The 18,723-nt window shown below is 46.3% G+C and overlaps 3 protein-coding genes across 3 annotated transcripts in view; all 3 read left to right on the top strand.

Moving 5' to 3' along the window:
* Positions 1-7,925, top strand: part of LOC132445776 (nectin-4-like) — a 21,565-nt gene extending 13,640 nt beyond the window's left edge. The window contains exons 7-11 of the mRNA XM_060035902.1: positions 242-401; positions 1,204-1,279; positions 2,586-2,648; positions 4,324-4,539; positions 5,135-7,925. Of these exons, the coding sequence (XP_059891885.1) occupies positions 242-401; positions 1,204-1,279; positions 2,586-2,648; positions 4,324-4,539; positions 5,135-5,650 (1,031 nt within the window). The 3' untranslated portion in view covers positions 5,651-7,925. The remainder of the gene's footprint in view (positions 1-241; positions 402-1,203; positions 1,280-2,585; positions 2,649-4,323; positions 4,540-5,134) is intronic.
* A 735-nt stretch (positions 7,926-8,660) lies between these two features.
* On the top strand, positions 8,661-13,918 carry otub1b (OTU deubiquitinase, ubiquitin aldehyde binding 1b). Its single transcript, XM_060076890.1, has 7 exons — positions 8,661-8,786; positions 9,896-9,957; positions 10,404-10,502; positions 10,928-11,046; positions 11,538-11,622; positions 12,383-12,577; positions 13,240-13,918. Exons 1-7 carry the CDS (start codon positions 8,744-8,746, stop codon positions 13,435-13,437), a joined length of 801 nt encoding a protein of 266 aa, XP_059932873.1. The 5' UTR covers positions 8,661-8,743; the 3' UTR covers positions 13,438-13,918.
* Positions 13,919-14,687: 769 nt separating this feature from the next.
* Positions 14,688-18,172, top strand: cskmt (citrate synthase lysine methyltransferase). The gene is made up of 2 exons (XM_060035457.1): positions 14,688-15,126; positions 15,492-18,172. Exons 1-2 carry the CDS (start codon positions 15,033-15,035, stop codon positions 16,169-16,171), a joined length of 774 nt encoding a protein of 257 aa, XP_059891440.1. The 5' UTR covers positions 14,688-15,032; the 3' UTR covers positions 16,172-18,172.
* The last annotated feature ends 551 nt before the right edge of the window (positions 18,173-18,723 follow it).

Below are 18,723 nucleotides of genomic sequence, written 5' to 3'. Positions count from 1 at the left end.
TCTCTCCCCCTCCCTCCCTCCTTCCCTTGCATGACAAAAACATGTTTGTTGTGCCCAAGCCTAATACAACAATGTAATATAAAAATCACATTGTAACAATTAAATAAGACATCCCTCCCTCTCTCCTCCCTCCCTCCCCCCTCCCTCTCTCCCTGCCTCCCTCCCTCATTGCCAAAGCATGCAAACAGCAACAACATAACATTATCGCAAGTGAATAACCTTCACACCCCCCCCCCACCAGACGAGCCCCAGAAGGAGGCGGAGCCGGACAACCTGCTCCTGATTGGTGTGGGCGGGGCGGCGGGCGGCCTGCTGCTGCTGATGTTGGTGGTCATCGTCAGCGTGACGTGTCACCACAAGCGCCGCAACAAGAGGCTGGAGCGCCAGCTCACCGTGAAGGAGTGAGTGGCCGACGCACGCGGCGCCGGCGCCCTCGCAGCGTCCACCGCTTTGTTACGGCCCCCCAGGGGGGTCCCGTCAGCGGAGGGAGACTCATGGATAAGAGCAGCCGACCCGACCGAAGGGTCGGCTTGGTTGCGTTCTGCTTCGTCCGACGAGCAAGACGAGAACAACCGAGCGATTGACTTTAGGAGGGCGTGAGCTGGGAACCTGATGTGTTCCTTTGTGAAGGGTTAAGCCAAAGGTGTTGTGCGTACCTGATACTCCGATGGCTTTTATGATGCATTGATTGTTGGAATTTGAGTTGATTAACGAAGGACATTTGAAAGGTCTTCTGCGTAGAAACACAGGTTGCCTAATGCTTTAAACCCACGAGCAAAACCTGCAGCACTGCTTGGTGTGGTTGGCATTACCAGCAGGTGCGGATACGTAAATAGGTGTGCGTGTGTGTGTGTGGGGGGGGAACGACAGATGCAAGTGGTGTTCAAAGAATTTTCCGATAAAATTAGATCGCCTGACATCTGTTTTTGTTATATATTGTAGTATAAACCACAGGTTAATTCACATACTTCATATTTTATATTTTATTTTCTTAGAAATGTTCCATGCTTATAGATACATTATTCTTGAAAGGGAGCCACTAAAACTCCCCATTTCCCTTCGGGGGTCATTAAAGTAGTTCTGCTTCTATTAGGTTAGAAAGCACTGGTCTCCCTCAGCTTCACTGAGGCCTTTGTGACCCTGAGACGGGGCCCACCCAGCCGCCCCACTAACCGACCCCTCTCACGCTGTTCTCGCTTTCAGTAATGAGATCAGCAACCTGGTCCGCCAGGCCTCCTTCAGGAGGGTCAACTCGGACCAAATGGACTCAATAGAACAGGTAAACGCCGCGCTGTTCCCCAGCTAGACGACAACGTTTCTGTGTGTGTGTCTGTGTCTGTGTGTGAGTTTCTGTGTTTCTCTTTGTGTGTCTGTGTGTGTGTGTCTGTGTATGTGTCTGTATGCGTGTGTCTCTGTGTGTGTTTGTGTGTGTGTGCGTCTGTGTTTGTGTCTGTCTGTATGTGTGTGCGTGTGTGTGTGTACGTGTGTGTGTGTGTATTTTTCTGTCTGTCTGTCTGTCTGTCTGTCTGTCTGTCTGTCTGTCTGTCTGTCTGTCTGTCTGTCTGTCTGTCTGTCTGTCTGTCTGTCTGTCTGTCTGTCTGTCTGTCTGTCTGTCTGTCTGTCTGTCTGTCTGTCTGTCTGTCTGTCTGTCTGTCTGTCTGTCTGTCTGTCTGTCTGTCTGTCTGTCTGTCTGTCTGTCTGTCTGTCTGTCTGTCTGTCTGTCTGTCTGTCTGTCTGTCTGTCTGTCTGTCTGTCTGTCTGTCTGTCTGTCTGTCTGTCTGTCTGTCTGTCTGTCTGTCTGTCTGTCTGTCTGTCTGTCTGTCTGTCTGTCTGTCTGTCTGTCTGTCTGTCTGTCTGTCTGTCTGTCTGTCTGTCTGTCTGTCTGTCTGTCTGTCTGTCTGTCTGTCTGTCTGTCTGTCTGTCTGTCTGTCTGTCTGTCTGTCTGTCTGTCTGTCTGTCTGTCTGTCTGTCTGTCTGTCTGTCTGTCTGTCTGTCTGTCTGTCTGTCTGTCTGTCTGTCTGTCTGTCTGTCTGTCTGTCTGTCTGTCTGTCTGTCTGTCTGTCTGTCTGTCTGTCTGTCTGTCTGTCTGTCTGTCTGTCTGTCTGTCTGTCTGTCTGTCTGTCTGTCTGTCTGTCTGTCTGTCTGTCTGTCTGTCTGTCTGTCTGTCTGTCTGTCTGTCTGTCTGTCTGTCTGTCTGTCTGTCTGTCTGTCTGTCTGTCTGTCTGTCTGTCTGTCTGTCTGTCTGTCTGTCTGTCTGTCTGTCTGTCTGTCTGTCTGTCTGTCTGTCTGTCTGTCTGTCTGTCTGTCTGTCTGTCTGTCTGTCTGTCTGTCTGTCTGTCTGTCTGTCTGTCTGTCTGTCTGTCTGTCTGTCTGTCTGTCTGTCTGTCTGTCTGTCTGTCTGTCTGTCTGTCTGTCTGTCTGTCTGTCTGTCTGTCTGTCTGTCTGTCTGTCTGTCTGTCTGTCTGTCTGTCTGTCTGTCTGTGTGTGTGTGTGTGTGTGTGTGTGTGTGTGTGTGTGTGTGTGTGTGTGTGTGTGTGTGTGTGTGTCAGCTCACCACCTCCTCTTGTTGGTTGTGTTCCTTCCAGATGACAGAGAAGAACTCCCTGAGGGTTGAGGGAACGATTCGAGCCAGCCTGTCGTCCCTTGGGGTCAGTACACACAGACAGTCACGTGTGTGTGTGTAGGTGGTGTGTCCATGCCAAAACAACCTTTCGTCATGGACACGCCTCTTTCCAACATTTTTGGCTAAATTGAACTTCCAGCAGCAGCAAACGCCAAGTAACAAACAGAATAAGAGTAAAGTTAGTCATATCCACGGGATATTTATCAAAACATCTGGGTGCTGCGGAGCTACTTGAGAGGCTGCTGTCTCTAACAGCGGCAGACTTGACCAGACCAAATGCCTACTTTTTTGAGGGAAGTAAAAAGGGTTTAAAAATATTACAAGCCACAGGAAACCCACAACAGCGGGCCCAAAACCAGCCGATCCCATTTCCTGTTTTTCCCCATACACCTTCCCCATACGATGATGAGTGTGTGTGTGTGTGTGTCCAATGGAACGTCATGTGACGGAAGTGGAAAGCGTTGATATAAGTCGACAGTTTGTGACAGGGCGTCGCACCGCCAATCAGTGCGACCGGGATCCACTGGTAACCTGAGAGTCAGAGATTTAGTCATTAATTATTTAGTTATTTAGTTATTAATTATTGCTCATGGTACGACGGTGATGGTTCCAACACCGAGCCTTGTGCAGCCCGACCGACCCAACCTGTTCCTCCCGGCTGTCTGTTGACTACTGCCCTGGTTGGCTAGGGGGGAAAGAAATGTGTGATGCAATAGGTTGTGAAACACAGTTGGTGTTCACTTTAACTTCTTCTACCCCCAGTTCCCTTCCTTTAATTCAGACTCTTTGCTTTGCATTTCTTTGCATTTCATTTTTTGTTGAGATAGCGAGCCTTTGCACCCCACTCTGATCAGTGAGGGGGGGTTCCATTAGGGGAGGATGAAGAAACTCGGCCACTGCTTTTCTTCTTACTTTACAGAAAACAAGTAAAGTTTCACATTCACTTCTGAGGGCAAAATATTTTTTAGGGTTCGTTACAAATAGTTTAGATTTGCAAAATTCCTTTAATACCAATGTAGATTTATGGTAAGTCACAAATAGTTTACATCTGCCAAATAGCTGTAAACCATTTGGAACAAGCCCTTCCTTACTATTGTCGCATTAGTTAGTGACAAATACAGATTTGCATCTGCAAAATACCTCTCCTTATTAAGGTATCATTAGTGTTAGTCACAAGTAGTACGCCTGCCAAATGCCTTTCCTTACTCATGAGGCGGTTGGGTTAATAAAAAATAGTTTCACATCTGCAAAATATTTCTCCTTACTAATGAAGTAGTAGGGGTAGTAAAACATAGTTTACATCTTCAAAATGCCTTCTCCTTAGTAATTTAGCATTAGGGCTAGTCCCAAATACAGTTTCACATCTGCAAAACACCTCTCCTTACTAATGAAGCAACAGGGTTAGTTACCAATACAGTTTCACATCTCTAACTAATGTAGCATAAGGGTTGACCACAAATACAGTTTCACATCTCGAACTAATGTAGCGTAAGGGTTGACCACAAACACAGTTTCACATCTCTAACTAATGTAGCATAAGGGTTGATCACAAATACAGTTTCATATCTGCAAACTGGCTTTGCCCAGGACATCCCCCGGGACATCAGCCCTGAATGCAGGACCATTCCAGCCCTCCCTTTCCCCCCCCTGCTCCCCCCACCCTCTGTCCCCTAACCGGTGTCTCTCACCGTGCTCCGCAGGACCAGGCTCTCAGCCGGGACAGTCGCTCCACCCTGTCGGGCGGGTGGGCCGGTGTAGGGGGGGGAGGAGGAGGGGGCGGAGGGATGCTGCTGGACCACCTGGGTCGGCCGTCGCTGACCAACGGGTCGCGGCGAGGGGGCAGCCGGATCCTGGAACGGGACGAGGAGAAGAGGCTCCGCGTGGAGTCCTATGCCAGGAACAGCACCATGTCGCTGGTGAGGGGGCCGCACACACACACACACACACACACATGAATGGGCATACACACACACACACACACACACACATGAATGCACACACACACACACACAATCTGCAGAAACACACAAACAAATTTGCACACACGCACACACACACACACACACACACACACACACACACACACACACACACACACACACACACAGGAATGTGCACACATACACACACATGAATGCACACACACACATGCGAATGTGCATAAACACAAACACAAATGTGCACACACACTTACTTGCACATTTTTCCCACTTTGTCCTATTTTTCTTAACCATCCCACTGTTGTCAGTAACAGTTTGGTTCCTATTTTCAACAACAATCAAATCATACAAACCAAACTGGCTTAAGCTACGAAACATTTCCAATTGCCGCGCACCGGGTTAACTAAAACGACGTCGGCCCGCGTTACACATGCGACGCTAAGCACGGTCCATGATAAGACACACACACACACACGACATTCAACCCTCCGTTGGACACGCGCCCCCGGGGCACACTGAGGCCCACTCCGCCCGGCTGACGCCCCTCCCTCCCTCCCGGCGGCGTCTCCAGCAGGACAAACAGAGGATGCACCCCCCCCTCCTCCCGTCCCCCGTCCCGGTGCTCCACTCCACCGAGATCCTGCGCACCCGCCAGCCCCGCGGCACCGACGACGGAGGAGGAGGAGGAGGAGGAGGAGGAGGAGGAGGAGGAGGAGGAGGAGGAGGAGGCAGGATCGCCAACGGCACGCGCAACATGCAGCCCCCGCCGCTTCGCTGCGGCTACCCGACCCGGGGCGACGAGGAAGACGAGGAGGACGAGGGTCTGGGTGGCCTGATGTGTCCTGAGGTCCAGGGGCGGCTGGTGCACGGCGACCGCGACGGCGACGGCGGGGACCCCGACGACGACGACGACGACGACCCCTACGGCAGCGAGACCCACAGCTCGCTGATGATGGACGCCCAGCAAGTCCACTTCCAGCAGCAGGCGCCGCAGCACCACCTGACCAACGGGACGCTGAGACCCAAGAGCCGCTCCCCCCTCCCGAACCCCCACACCTCCCACATCCACAAGGCCCAGATCGTTTAGCCGGGGGTGGCGGGTGGGGGGTAACACGCCCCCCCTAGGCCCAGGGCGGACTCTATGAGCCGCAGAGCTCTGGGCTCTGATTGGACCTCAGATAACCGGGTGTGTTCTGACTCCTACATTTCGGCGGCGATGAGACTGAGATGAACCGTTGAATGTGTTCCGCCCAGAACCAGGTTGTGCTCTGCGACACACTGGCTCTGGGCCTGGAATACACCAGGCATTGTTTGTTAAAGCTGTTCTAGGTGTCCCTCTGTGCCCGTGGTAGGTTCTAGATGGATGGACAGCTGGGAGGACAGGACAGGTGACCCAGGGGGCTCGTCTGCCAGGGGGGCAATAGGCACCAGTTATGTTCTGTGGTTATTTAATGAATTGCTAATATGTCTGGTGCAAAGGGTGCAGCCTTTATAGCACACTATCAACTAACATGACATAAAGCCTGCTATATTTTTGTATATATTCTTATATATTTCCCTACCTGGAAGAATCCTGTCACTGAGGGGTTCTCTAGGGTCGAGGGTGTTCGAATCCCAGTCGAGCAGGTCCTAAGTTTGAGTCCACAATCTACTTGTAGACATCTTTGAGCAGTATGGCCTAACTTCTTGCTCCTTTTTACTTTGATGATTTATTGGGGATGAAAGTGTCTACTAAATATACGGATAAATACTTCCATGCAAACGAATTTTGCATATTTCCCCAGTGAACTTCCCTCTCATCTCACCTTCATCCGCTTGTCCGGGGTCGGGTCGCGGGGGGAGCAGCTCAAGCAGGGGGCCCCAGACTTCCCTTTCCGGGGCCACATTGACCAGCTCTGACGGGGGGATCCCGAGGCGTTCCCAGGCCAGTGTTGAGATATAATCTCTCCACCTAGTCCTGGGTCTTCCCCGAGGTCTCCTCCCCACTGGACGTGCCTGAAACACCTCCCAAGGGAGGCGCCCAGTGGGCATCCTTACCAGATGCCCGAACCACCACATACATTACTTTAGAAAATGAAAGTGCCTGTCTGGCACTCTAACCATGTATAGCTATTTAGGATATCAGTTGATATTGAGCTACTAGCACGGTAAATATACTTTCAACAAATGTATTTGACACACTTTTGACGCTGAGCGGATTGGAGACCAACGGTACATTTTACCACCCTCTAGTGGTGAAACCTGGCCATGCAGACAGTCCATGGTGGGAGCTGAATCCCAAACATACCTCTGTAAATCGCCCTCTGGTCCTCTTCTGGGACGTCTTCACACTGCACTGAGAAATGTACAGTCACACAGTACATGATGTATTCCTCTTATTACTATTAGCACGCCGTATCGCATCAATGCTGCAACTGTAGGCCTAACCTATACTCTGTACTCAATAAGAATGGATCTTCCCAGTTGAAGAGAGCCAAAGATGTGATGGATGGTTTATTTTGTGGTGGCTGTCATGTTGTTACAGGCATTGTGGTGTGTTGGATCTTTAATGAGTCAGATCTACCGGGAAACGCGCCTTAAGAACAGGGACTGTAACGAAAACACACCCAGGCCTGAACATTTGTCACGTTTACTTTGACATACTGCAATAAAGACTGGACGAGTTGAGTCGGAAGAGGATGTGGAGAGGATTGTATTGGGACAACAAAGAAACACAAAATATTTACATGATGCATGCCCATAGGCCTGTCTAACATTGTGGGAGTTTTTTATTTTAACCACCAACTGCCTTGACGTGGTGAGATGTCTTTGCCTCAGGGCAAATATGAAGTATTATTGTGTTTCACAAACATTTTGAAATGTTTTTATTAAGTGTTATCTATCTGTGTAAAAAAATGTCTTTTCTTAGCAGATGTATATAGTTTTTTTATTCTTTGGGACTAAATGATGTTGATATAGCTCGTAAGCAATTGAATGCATATTGGAGGGGTCATTGCGCGCATTGCCGATATGCGGTATATGTGTAAATATTGCCCCCTAGTGTATATATTGTGAAAGTGCAGCCGTTTTATTCCACTGTGATCTTGAAACATCGTTTCTCGCTTTTTAAAGCCATATTTTAAAGGGATTTGTGTGGGTGTCTGAATGTAAGCCTGTTGCTTGGTATAAAAAAAGTGGAAATAAAGTTCCATATTTTTATTGTATTGTATTGTACATTACCGGCGACAACATAACTGTGAGCTGGTGTGTCGCAAATCTACTGAGGGAAACACACACACACACACACACACACACACACACACACACACACACACACACACACACACACACACACACACACACACACACACACACACACACACGTTTGTCTCAAAGCAGTATGCAAGAACAGAGTGAATAAAATGTTTGTGTTACTTTATGTGCAACACCTACACAATTAGAAGTTACAACTGCAAGATAAAATAATTAAAATTGTTCTAAAAATAACTTTCAGTTTGTCAGGCATTATCGGTTTAAAAGGTTTGCTTTTTATGATGGATAATCTTTAGTTGACCAAGTGTTCGGTAACCCAAATAGGAACAAAAAAGAAAAATAGTTGATGTAGGCCTAGCTTAAAGTTAAAATAATGTTTTAATATTTATTTAAATGGTCACTAGAACGACCACCCCCAGCATGCATTATGGAGCTACATGATGTATGTATGAACATAAATCTATTTCAGAAGCTGTCAATTCTAATCCACATCTTCCAACAATAAATCAATTAAGTAATTTCTGATGTTTAAAAGTAACTTAATTACCATTTCAAGAACTGTAAATGATGACCATTTAAAGAATTTTAAGTAGCTTCAATCATGTAAGACTTCCACTTTCCCGATTCCACTTAAATCAGATAATAGTTGTGATGGACTTTAATTTAATCAATAAACCGTAAATAATTTATGTAGGTGATGATACTTTGATATTTCTTTTGGGGAGGGGACTTCAAGATTTGACCCGGAAGTGTAGAGTGATGCGGGGCAGCGTTGCCAGATTGGCCAGATTGCCAGCCCAGTCTTTCCGCCTACCGGCTGTACCGCTCTGCAGCCAATGTTGCCAGATTGGGCGGGAAATCCGTCCCAATCTGGCAACATCGATGTGGGGTCGGGCCCTGGAGGAGGAAACAGACATCCACAGTTAAGATGGCGGAGGAGAAGCAGGAATCATCACAGAGAGAGATGGAAGGTGAGGAAAACACCGCGACAGCTCCGCATATCACTTACAAACCGCACGGGTGTACCTGCTAAGGCGCCCCGTTTCCGAGCACAGGGTTGCCGTCACCTCCTGACGGCAGTTCCTGCCGTTAAATATGTAGTCGACTCGTATTTATTCGAGAGGGGGTGGACGGCCCGGACCTTGCGGCAGCCAGTAACCTCGTTCCCTGAGACGGAACGCCGGGAACGAGATGATATAGATAAGCGTTATTTGCAAGAGAGGGGGCGGGACTTTTATTTATATATATATATATATGTGTATATATATATATATATATATGTGTGTATATATAGGACTTTCTGTAAAATTGATCCGTTTCCCTTAAATATTTAAGTTATTGTTTTGGCATAGTTTTCGTCACAACTCCTATGTTTTGTCTTTGTAGTCGTCCGGGGAGTGATAACTGGCGTACACTGGTCATAGGGACTAGGAGACCGGAAATAGTGTGGCGGTAGACCGGAATAACGCTAACATTTAAGATCCTCTCTCAGCCTAGCGGCAACCCCTATCAGAGCTACACAAAGAACACTGAATAATACTCCGAAGAGCTCCCGTGAATAAAGACACTCGCTTCTGCTTACATTTCTTACGTGTTTTTGTGATATAATTTGAAACGTTTAAAAGAAAGGTATGGGTATAATACAATGTCAACAGTGAACGCTTGTTTTTGTTGTCAGGAGTGTACTCTTCACATACGGCAAGATATGTAAACATATTATAATTGGGAAAGGTAAACAGCACACGATCGGGAACGTTATCCGTTCAAATGGAACACGTAAAATCCTTACATGCCTGTAGGGTTAACCACCAAGTGTCATTTAAAGGGCAGCTTCTTTTATAGGCATAATTTCAAACGAAACAAGTGTCGACATCAACTGCAATTTTCGGAATAATTCCATTTATAAAGAATTCGGGTTACAAGGTGTCTCTGGCTTCAGAGATATCAAATGTTTCGACTCGTATTATATTTTGTGGTCTCACACATATCGCTGTCACAATTTGAGTGTCCCATATCCTATGCCCTCCCTTCAAATATCTCTATCCCGGAGGTCCACCTATTAATATCTCCCTCTCCTCAGGGGTCAACTGCCTTGCGTATGACGAGGCCATTATCGCTCAACAGGACCGAATTCAGCAGGAGGTGAGATGTCTTCATCTTATCTATAATTTTGTTACTCATAGCAGTACTACATGCATATAACACTCGGACCCTAAAAAAAGAAAGAAAATAATTGTTGAACTTCCCACCAAAGTGATTGGTTTTCTGCAAAGTACCCTCTGTCTAGCATTCAGCAAGGATACATGTATGATCAACATGAATGGTTAAGGTCACTAGATAATTTACGTTGCTTCATTGTCTCATCGATTGTGGCTGATCAATCGTTGTATCTTCTAATAAGGGACACAAGGTAAAAATGACACAGGTACGATTCCTGAGTCCCAACTATTCTCGCGTGTGTGTGTGTGTGTGTGTGTGTGTGTGTGTGTGTGTGTGTGTGTGTGTGTGTGTGTGTGTGTGTGTGTGTGTGTGTGTGTGTGTGTGTGTGTGTGTGTGTGTGTGTGTGTGTGTGCGCGTGTGGTCCCCAGATCGCCACCAGTAATCCCTTGGTGTCGGACAGACAGGCGCTCACGGTGTTGCAGAACGAGTACGCTCATGACGACAGTATTTATCAGCTGAAGATCAAGGTTGGTCCCCAACCACCAACATCCTCACCAGGCTTTAGCTGTCCGTAGCACTGCTGCCAATGACTATTTCTATGGTTTGTCAGCGTAACTACTTCAAGTGTATGTAATTAACTGCCAAATAATTACAAACTTATTTCTCTATTCTGTATTGTATAAAGGACAATGTTATCATTTTCAGCTTCTTGTCGGTTTACTCGTATTCTACTGATTTTGTGTAGCGTCTTATCCTAGCTATCTTTGTTGTATACAGGAAACAAGTTAACCTAGTTTATGGCAGTGCTTGGCACTTGTTTCTATGAACATCCTTTCTTTACCGACCACGATTTATTGTTTCTCTTTCTTCTGACAAATCGACTTATTGTAAATTACTTTGGATTAAAAAAATTGCTTTGTCCTTAATGTCATTTTATTATTTTTTTCTCCAGGACCTACACAAAAAATACTCGTACATTCGCAAGACGCGGCCAGATGGCAACTGCTTCTACAGAGCGTTCGGCTTCTCGCACCTGGAGTCCCTGCTGGAAGACAGCAAGGAGCTACAGAGGTGCCTAGTCTCTTATCAACTACTGGGAATGGGCACTGGTCTATGATGACCCTTTACCCTCTTTGGATTGGTGTTATAGCGTCATGAAATGAAGCTGTCCGGTTTAATGGTAATTTAATCACAGTGAGATGATAGGCCTGTTACATTATCCAAAGGAGGGTTTTGGGTTCTGCCAGAATTCGATCACAAAAAGGGTGAATTGTCGCCAAAGTCCTTTCTTATTTAAGTACTAGGCAGACTATTATGTAGGCTTTGCTTTAAACTTTTTCTTAATTTTGGCCGTTGCAAAAAAGGCATAAAAAGGGTTATTATTAAGGGTTTTTAATCCTTGAACATTTAAAAATCCATTCTGATTTAATGCTTCGGATCCGTTGTCAAATCCTACTACAGTTTTACAAGGTCGGGATGAGAATGTCTGGGGTCCCTTGATTTGAGGGTGTCCTCACAAACACGTGTGTTTATTTGTGTACTATTCGTATGTTTCCGCTCAGGTTCAAAGCGGTTGCGTCCAAAAGCAAGCTGGACCTGGTGAACGAGGGCTTCACTGAGTTCACCATCGAGGACTTCCACAACACGGTGAGTCCCCTGCTCCCACAGCTGCTCCTCCAACCCACACTGGGAGAGGTTAAGATTAAAAGGAGGGAAGAGATCCGATTTAGACTTCTTTGATCCCGGCTTATTATTGTAAATTGATCCATATTCCACATCAGAATTGATTTGATTTGATTTGACCATTTCTTGACACAAAAATATGAAACAACAACCTGTGCCATACATTATATCAATAAAGATAGTCAGGGATGACACAATAAAGCCCTAAGGCTTATTTCCATTGTGGTCCGGAATCAGACCCAGAATCATCTGATAGGTACAACGTCCCCACGAAGGCAATGAATGCCAAGTCTATGCCCTTCCAGTCGCGTCCGACTGCTTATTTGTGAATGTATATCTATGTTAATTCTGTGTTTGTGGTGATTGTTTTTATTCAAAGAAATGTATCAATAACACAGAAAATGAACACTCGATTGCACAAGTGCGAGTTTGCACACGTTTCCATAACGACGCCCCAGGCCTATATTAAAGTAAATCAGGCTAATGGTAGCCTGTATTTTCTGTCAAGTCGTATGCGGATGCTCACATGAAGAGACAAGCCCATTGTCCTCATGTTGTGAAAGTTATTTGCTGGTGGCGGTCGCTCGTTTAGCAGCGGTGCCGTGCCTCGCCTATAGACAGTTAGTTTTCCGGCCTTCGCCCACCAGAAGACTTGCTGTATAGCGTTGGATCCCAGGGGACTCAACACCCTGACCCAGCGGCCCTGTCCCCCTCTTGTGTGCAGTTCATGGACCTGATCGAGCTGTGTGAGAAGCAGCCGGGCCTGAAGGAGCTGCTGGGCTCCTTCAACGACCAGAACGTGTCGGACTACGTGGTGGTGTACCTGCGGCTGCTCACCTCGGGCTACCTGCAGCGCGAGCACGGCTTCTTCCAGCACTTCATCGAGGGCGGCCGCTCGGTCAAGGAGTTCTGCCAGCAGGTCAGGCCCGACCTGAAAATGGTCAACACATCGGCAACGAAATCGTATATCTTGACACCCCTAGTTGTCGCGGAGTAGTAAGGAAGTCGAGAGCAATCAGGGTTTGAGTGTTCGTTTTGGCAATGTGGGAAAATGAATGTCTATGATATGCCGAATTTGAAAGGCCATTCTAAAGGACAGTTAGACAGGTTAAGGAGCAGGTAGGGGTTAGACAGTGACAGTGAACACAGAGACAGGTTAAGGAGCAGGTAGGGGTTAGACAGTGAATACAGAGACAGGTCATTAAGGAGCAGGTAGGGGTTAGACAGTGAATACAGAGACGGGTCATTAAGGAGCAGGTCGGGGTTAGACAGTGAATACAGAGACAGGACATTAAGGAGCAGGTAGGGGTTAGACAGTGGATACAGAGACAGGTCATTAAGGAGCAGGTAGGGGTTAGACAGTGAATACAGAGACAGGTCGCTAAGGAGCAGAAAGTGGTAAGAGCCTTCAGCTTAGAATGTGGACTTTGTGAACCTTTCGGCTCGAAGACTAAACACCCCAACCATTTCTATGGCCCTATTGACCGACTAATCTTGGACCTACAGATGGGCTTAAATGTTTTCGTCCCAACCGATTCATCCGTGTGACCCTTGCTCCGTGTCCCGACCCGCCCCTCCCAGGAGGTGGAGCCCATGTCCAAGGAGAGCGACCACATCCACATCATCGCTCTGGCCCAGGCCCTGGACGTGTCCATCCTGGTGGAGTACATGGACCGCGGCGAGGGGGGCACCGTCAACCACCACGTCTTCCCCGAGGGCAGCATCCCGCGCATCTTCCTGCTGTACCGGCCCGGCCACTACGACATCCTGTACAAATAACGCCACAGCCCCCCTCCCCCAACACCCCACCCCTGTCTCCCTTCTTCTGTTCCTCTCTAGTCTTGGTTTGGCACCGTCCCCCCCCCCCCCCCTCTTCCCCTGTCTCCCTCGCTCCCCTTTTGTCATCACCTCCACAGGAGTGGATTACAAACACTTGAGTTGCCACGGCGACTGACATACATACACCCCCCCCCCTCCCCCAATCGTACGACGTAGGAAGGTGACGCTTGTGTGCTTGCGGAAAAGAAGGAAGGCAAAAGAAAATCAAAATGCATACTTTCTCCAGCTTCCCCCACCCCAATCCCCAAAATGGTAATAAAAAAAATCTTTGAAAATACAAGAAAAGTGACTCCAGGAATTTAGAGATGTACAGGTTTTTTTTTCTTTTGTGGTTGTAAATGTTATCTACTATTTTTGGACTTGATTTTTCTTCCTTTGTTACACTTGTGTCATGGATTTTATTAAAGGGATTTACATCTTGTTTCCTTTTCGTCATATGTCACTTTTGTCATGTTTTTATTAAAGGGTTTTACATCTTATAGCTCTGTTTCGTCATGAGCTACACTACACTATTAAAGGGATTTACATCTTATTTGCAGTTTTTTTTTTTTTTTTTGTGCCGTAGCAGACGAATTTCATGTATTCACTCCAATCGCTGTGAAGGAACCAGGGAATACTGTCGTCCAACCTACCCAGTACCCCAAGTCAAGCTGGTGGAAGCTGATTCTCGTTTGTATATATCGTGTGTATATATGTATTTCTGGTGGAATCCATCATCACTTGCAACATTACATCCTGGTACGGCTTCCTCACAAACGCAAGCAAAAGCAGACTTGATAGATTAACTAAGCAAGCAAGCAAGCTAATAGGAATACACCAGAAAGCGCTGGAGGATCTGTATATCCAGGCAGTGGGAAGGAAGACCAACTCCATCCTCTTAGATCCCTCCCACCCACTCCATCCTTGTTTTGATCTACTTCCTTCTGGCAGAAGATTCAGAATGCCTTTGGCCAGGAAAGCTATCTACAAAAAATCATTCATCCCCATAGCTATACACACACAGAACACTCATTCCTCAAAGAACTCACACAAATAACACACACACACACACACACACACACACACACACACACACACACACACACACACACACCTCCAAGCCTTCAGTCAAAAGACAATTTTCTAGTATGGCAACATACTAGACAATAAAGCTTTTTGAATCTTGAATCTTGAATCTTTGAATCTTGAATATTCTTAATATTCAAATTATATATAGATGTAAGCTCTCAGAAAAATAGTAATTGTCTGGTGCTGAATCAACCAATTCAGGTCGATTTCTTTTATTGATCTATAACATTTTTGACTGCCTCTCATCACTGATGAAGCGTCTCACAAAGCAGGCCTTCTCTTTTGTTACCACAATTGGTTTGTTGGCATCTGGACCCTTCATAATAAAGGCATACCTCTCTTCTGATAATTTAGTTTCAAGTTGAACCAGCAGGTGGCGCCAAAAAGCCGTGCATTAATAAGCATTGTGAAAGTGGCATTCGTCTCATTCATTCGTTTCATTCTGTGTAAGCAAGGACAGCAACAACATGTCACCTCTATCTGTACTTAGAGTGGCTCGCCGGAGTTTGGGGACGTTAACATTAACATCCATATTCGCAAGACAACAATCCTCACTTACGAGTAAGTCTCAATCCTTATAAGTAAAATGTGAACGTATTAATGAACTACTAAACTAGCCAATGCTAACTAGCTAGCAGTATGCGTCAATGTTTACCAGGGGGCCGAGTCTGGGATTTGACCTTACGGTGCTCGATTAGCCCCAAATAAGATTGTTTTTGACATCTGCAATGGTTTGATATGTGAGGCACGTTGAAGATTTTGATGTATGTGTTATAGATGTTATCGGATTATTTGCAGACTGGTCCTTCTACGCCTTGCAGAGCAGAAACTGAGTTTGGGGCACCTGTTCTATGCAACTTTGGACAATTTAAATGATTAAATTAATTTGATTGGACACGCTGATGTTTAACATATTTCTTGTCCAGCTGAACTAATCGAAAACATGGACAAGAAAGCAACCTGGGATCGGTTCTACACAGAGAACAGCAGCAGCAACTTCAAGAACTTTGAGTGGTTCTTCGGTTTCGACTCGGTCCGGGACTTCGTCCTGCCCCTCTTACAGCCCCAGACCCGCACTGCCACCCCGCTCCACGTCCTGGACATGGGCTGTGGGACCTCTGCTCTGGGACCCAGCATCTACCAACACTCCTCCGTCCAGGTGACCGTCACCTGTGCCGATATATCCCCGATCGCTGTGCGTCTAATGCGGGAACACGTCGCAGCCAAAGCCATCGAGCCCCATCATCCACTCTCCATGCTCGGGTTCCTGGAGCTCGACTGCAGGGAGATGTTTGCACACTTCGGGGCGGACGGGTTGGACCTCATTGTGGACAAGGGCACGACCGATGCCCTGTTGCGGTCGAAGGACGGCAGTGGGAAGGCGGGTCACGTGGTGCGGCAGTGCCTGAGGACGCTGCGGGGCTCCGGGCGCCTGCTCCAGTTCTCGGACGAAGACCCCGATGCCCGGCTGCTGTGGCTGGAGACAGAGGGGCGGGAACCCGGGGAGAGGCCGGCGCAGGTCGCGGTGCAGGAGGTGGGGGAGCTCCGCGGCGTGCGTTATTATTGCTATCAAGTCACTTCGCCCCCTGTCGCTGAATTACTGTAATGGTTTGTACAGTTTCTTCGTAATAATGATATCTTGATGGGTCGTGAGCAGTGGCGGCTGGCGATCCAACATGTTGGTGGGGCACAGTAATAGACAGGGGGTCTGAGGCCCCCCCCCCTTTTTTTATTTTTTTATTTAATAGATATGATTTGCTGTTTCTGGTGCATTTTGGGGATGGCCACTATCTATTTACCTACTTTTCATTCAGATTCATAGCCTACACATCCTACATCCTGCGTGTCGCTAGACAACGTCCCGAGGACGGTTGGATAATAAAACGCTAAGGGCCCTTACATAGTCGACGCGAGCGACGCGCGTAAACGACGTGAGTGACGTGAGCGTCGCGCTTCCTTTCATAGTCTACACAGCATACGCGAACGTCGCGGGCAATGCATGACATGCAATACACCACTCACGCCATGGGTGGCAGCAGAGTCACCGGTGTTTTCGCGGGGGACGTTCCAGGTGACGTTCCGATCAAAGTGGCTACGGAAGAAGAGTGATGAAGCGCAGAGATAGGCGGTGGTATGTGCGCCCTTTAAATACCACACAAGATCATGATGGGGAATTTGTTTCTCTGGTGCTTCCAATGCGAAGCATGGACGAGGAGAGGCATTTCCAGTATTTTCGGATGTCGGCGCCAAAGTTTGATGATCTCCTTTCGCGAGTCATCCGATATCTTCCCGACTCACCAAAACCGGCCCTTGTCAGGGAGCAGCTGGCAGATTATTTTTTGTCAGATGCTGGCGTGTTTCCCCACCAGTACAATGTGCTACGATTGGGTATGCGCACTGACCAATAAATGTATATACATTGGTCATCATGTTACACAAGTTACCTAATTTGGTTTACGTCAAACTCATTAATTCATATCCATATAAAATGTTTATACAACAAGCTATTGCCTTGACAGATGAATGAATTATTTAAGTGTAGGCCTACAGCCAAAGGCTTTAAGCTATAGCGCATAATGTCCACAGAAATTATATGGTAGGCAACATTATTAGAGAAAAGGGGTTTATTTATCAAATACAGAAAATAGTCCCACCATACACGCACACATTTTTCATTCACTACACACTCACGCTTTCAAATTTCATTCACTCAAAGAAGCTACTGAACTTATGTTTCACACAGAACATGAACATTTATGTTTCACATAGAACGTGAACACAAAACATTACGTAATTAATTCAAATAGGCTAATTCTAAAACAAATAAGGCCAGCAATAGAACGAATATCGGGTGACAAGAAGATCATTAAAATGGCTCACAATCCCGCATCAGCTGTCTGTCGCGCATCAAAATAGCACTTTGACCCTGTGGAAGGGTTCGCATAAATTGGCACAGATAATTAGTAAAAGAGACGTCAAGTCATTCTTATCACGTTCCCGCATCCTCTCATATGTTCTTCTGTAAATATAACCTATAGTAGTAATAATGTACAATATTTGCAGTATCGCCCCCACCGACAACGCTTGGTATTGCATGGATCGGCGCGTCGCGTATCAAAAATTTGGAGGACGCGTTTTGCCACGCTTCGACGCTTAATGACGGCCGAAGCGTCGCGTCGCGTAGCCTTTTGGACGCGTAAGCGTAGCGTTGCGTCGACTATGTAAGGGCCCTAAGGGTTGATATTGATCAAATAAAACATAGGGGGTAACACTGTCGTTTTACTTTGGTCGTCATGAAAAAAAACACTAGGGGTAACACTGTCGTTTTTTATTGTTCGTCATGAAAAAAAACACAAGGGGTAACACTGTTGTTTTTTATTGGTCGTCATGAAAAAAAACATAAGGGGTAACACTGTTGTTTTTGTCAAATAAAATATAAGTGGTAACACTGTCGTTTTTTATCAGTCGTCATGAAATAAACATAAGGGTTGATATTTATCAAATAAAACATAGGGGGTAACTGTTGTTTTACTTTGGTCGTCATGAAAAAAAACACTAGGGGTAACACTGTCGTTTTTTATTGGTCGTCATGAAAAAAAACATAAGGGGTAACACTGTTGTTTTTATTGGTCGTCATGAAAAAAAATATAAGGGGTAACACTGTTGTTTTTATTGGTCGTCATGAAAAAAAACATCAGGGGTAAAACTGTTGTTTTTATTGGTCGTCATGAAAAAAAACATAAGGGGTAACACTGTTGTCTTTGTCAAATAAAACATAAGGGGTAACACTGGTTTTTTATTGGTCGACATGAAAAAAACCATAAGGGGAAACACTGTCGTTTTTTATTGGTCGTCATGAAAAAAACCATAAGGGATAACACAGTTGTTTTTTATTGGTCGTCATGAAAAAAAACATAAGGGGTAACACTGTTGTTTTTATTGATCACCATGAAAAAAAACATAAGGAGTAACACTGTCGTTTCTTATTGGTCGTCATGAACGAAAAACAAGGGATAACACAGTTGTTTTTTATTGGTCGTCATGAAAAAAAACATAAGGGGTAACACTGTTGTTTTTATTGATCGCCATGAAAAAAAACATAAGGAGTAACACTGTCGTTTCTTATTGGTCGTCATGAACGAAAAACATAAGGGGTAA

The sequence above is a fragment of the Gadus macrocephalus genome, chromosome 17, assembly GCF_031168955.1.
Source record: "Gadus macrocephalus chromosome 17, ASM3116895v1".
NCBI lineage: Eukaryota > Metazoa > Chordata > Actinopteri > Gadiformes > Gadidae > Gadus > Gadus macrocephalus.
The sequence above is the reverse complement of the archived record's forward strand: the minus strand, read 5'-3'. Positions and strand labels throughout refer to the sequence as shown.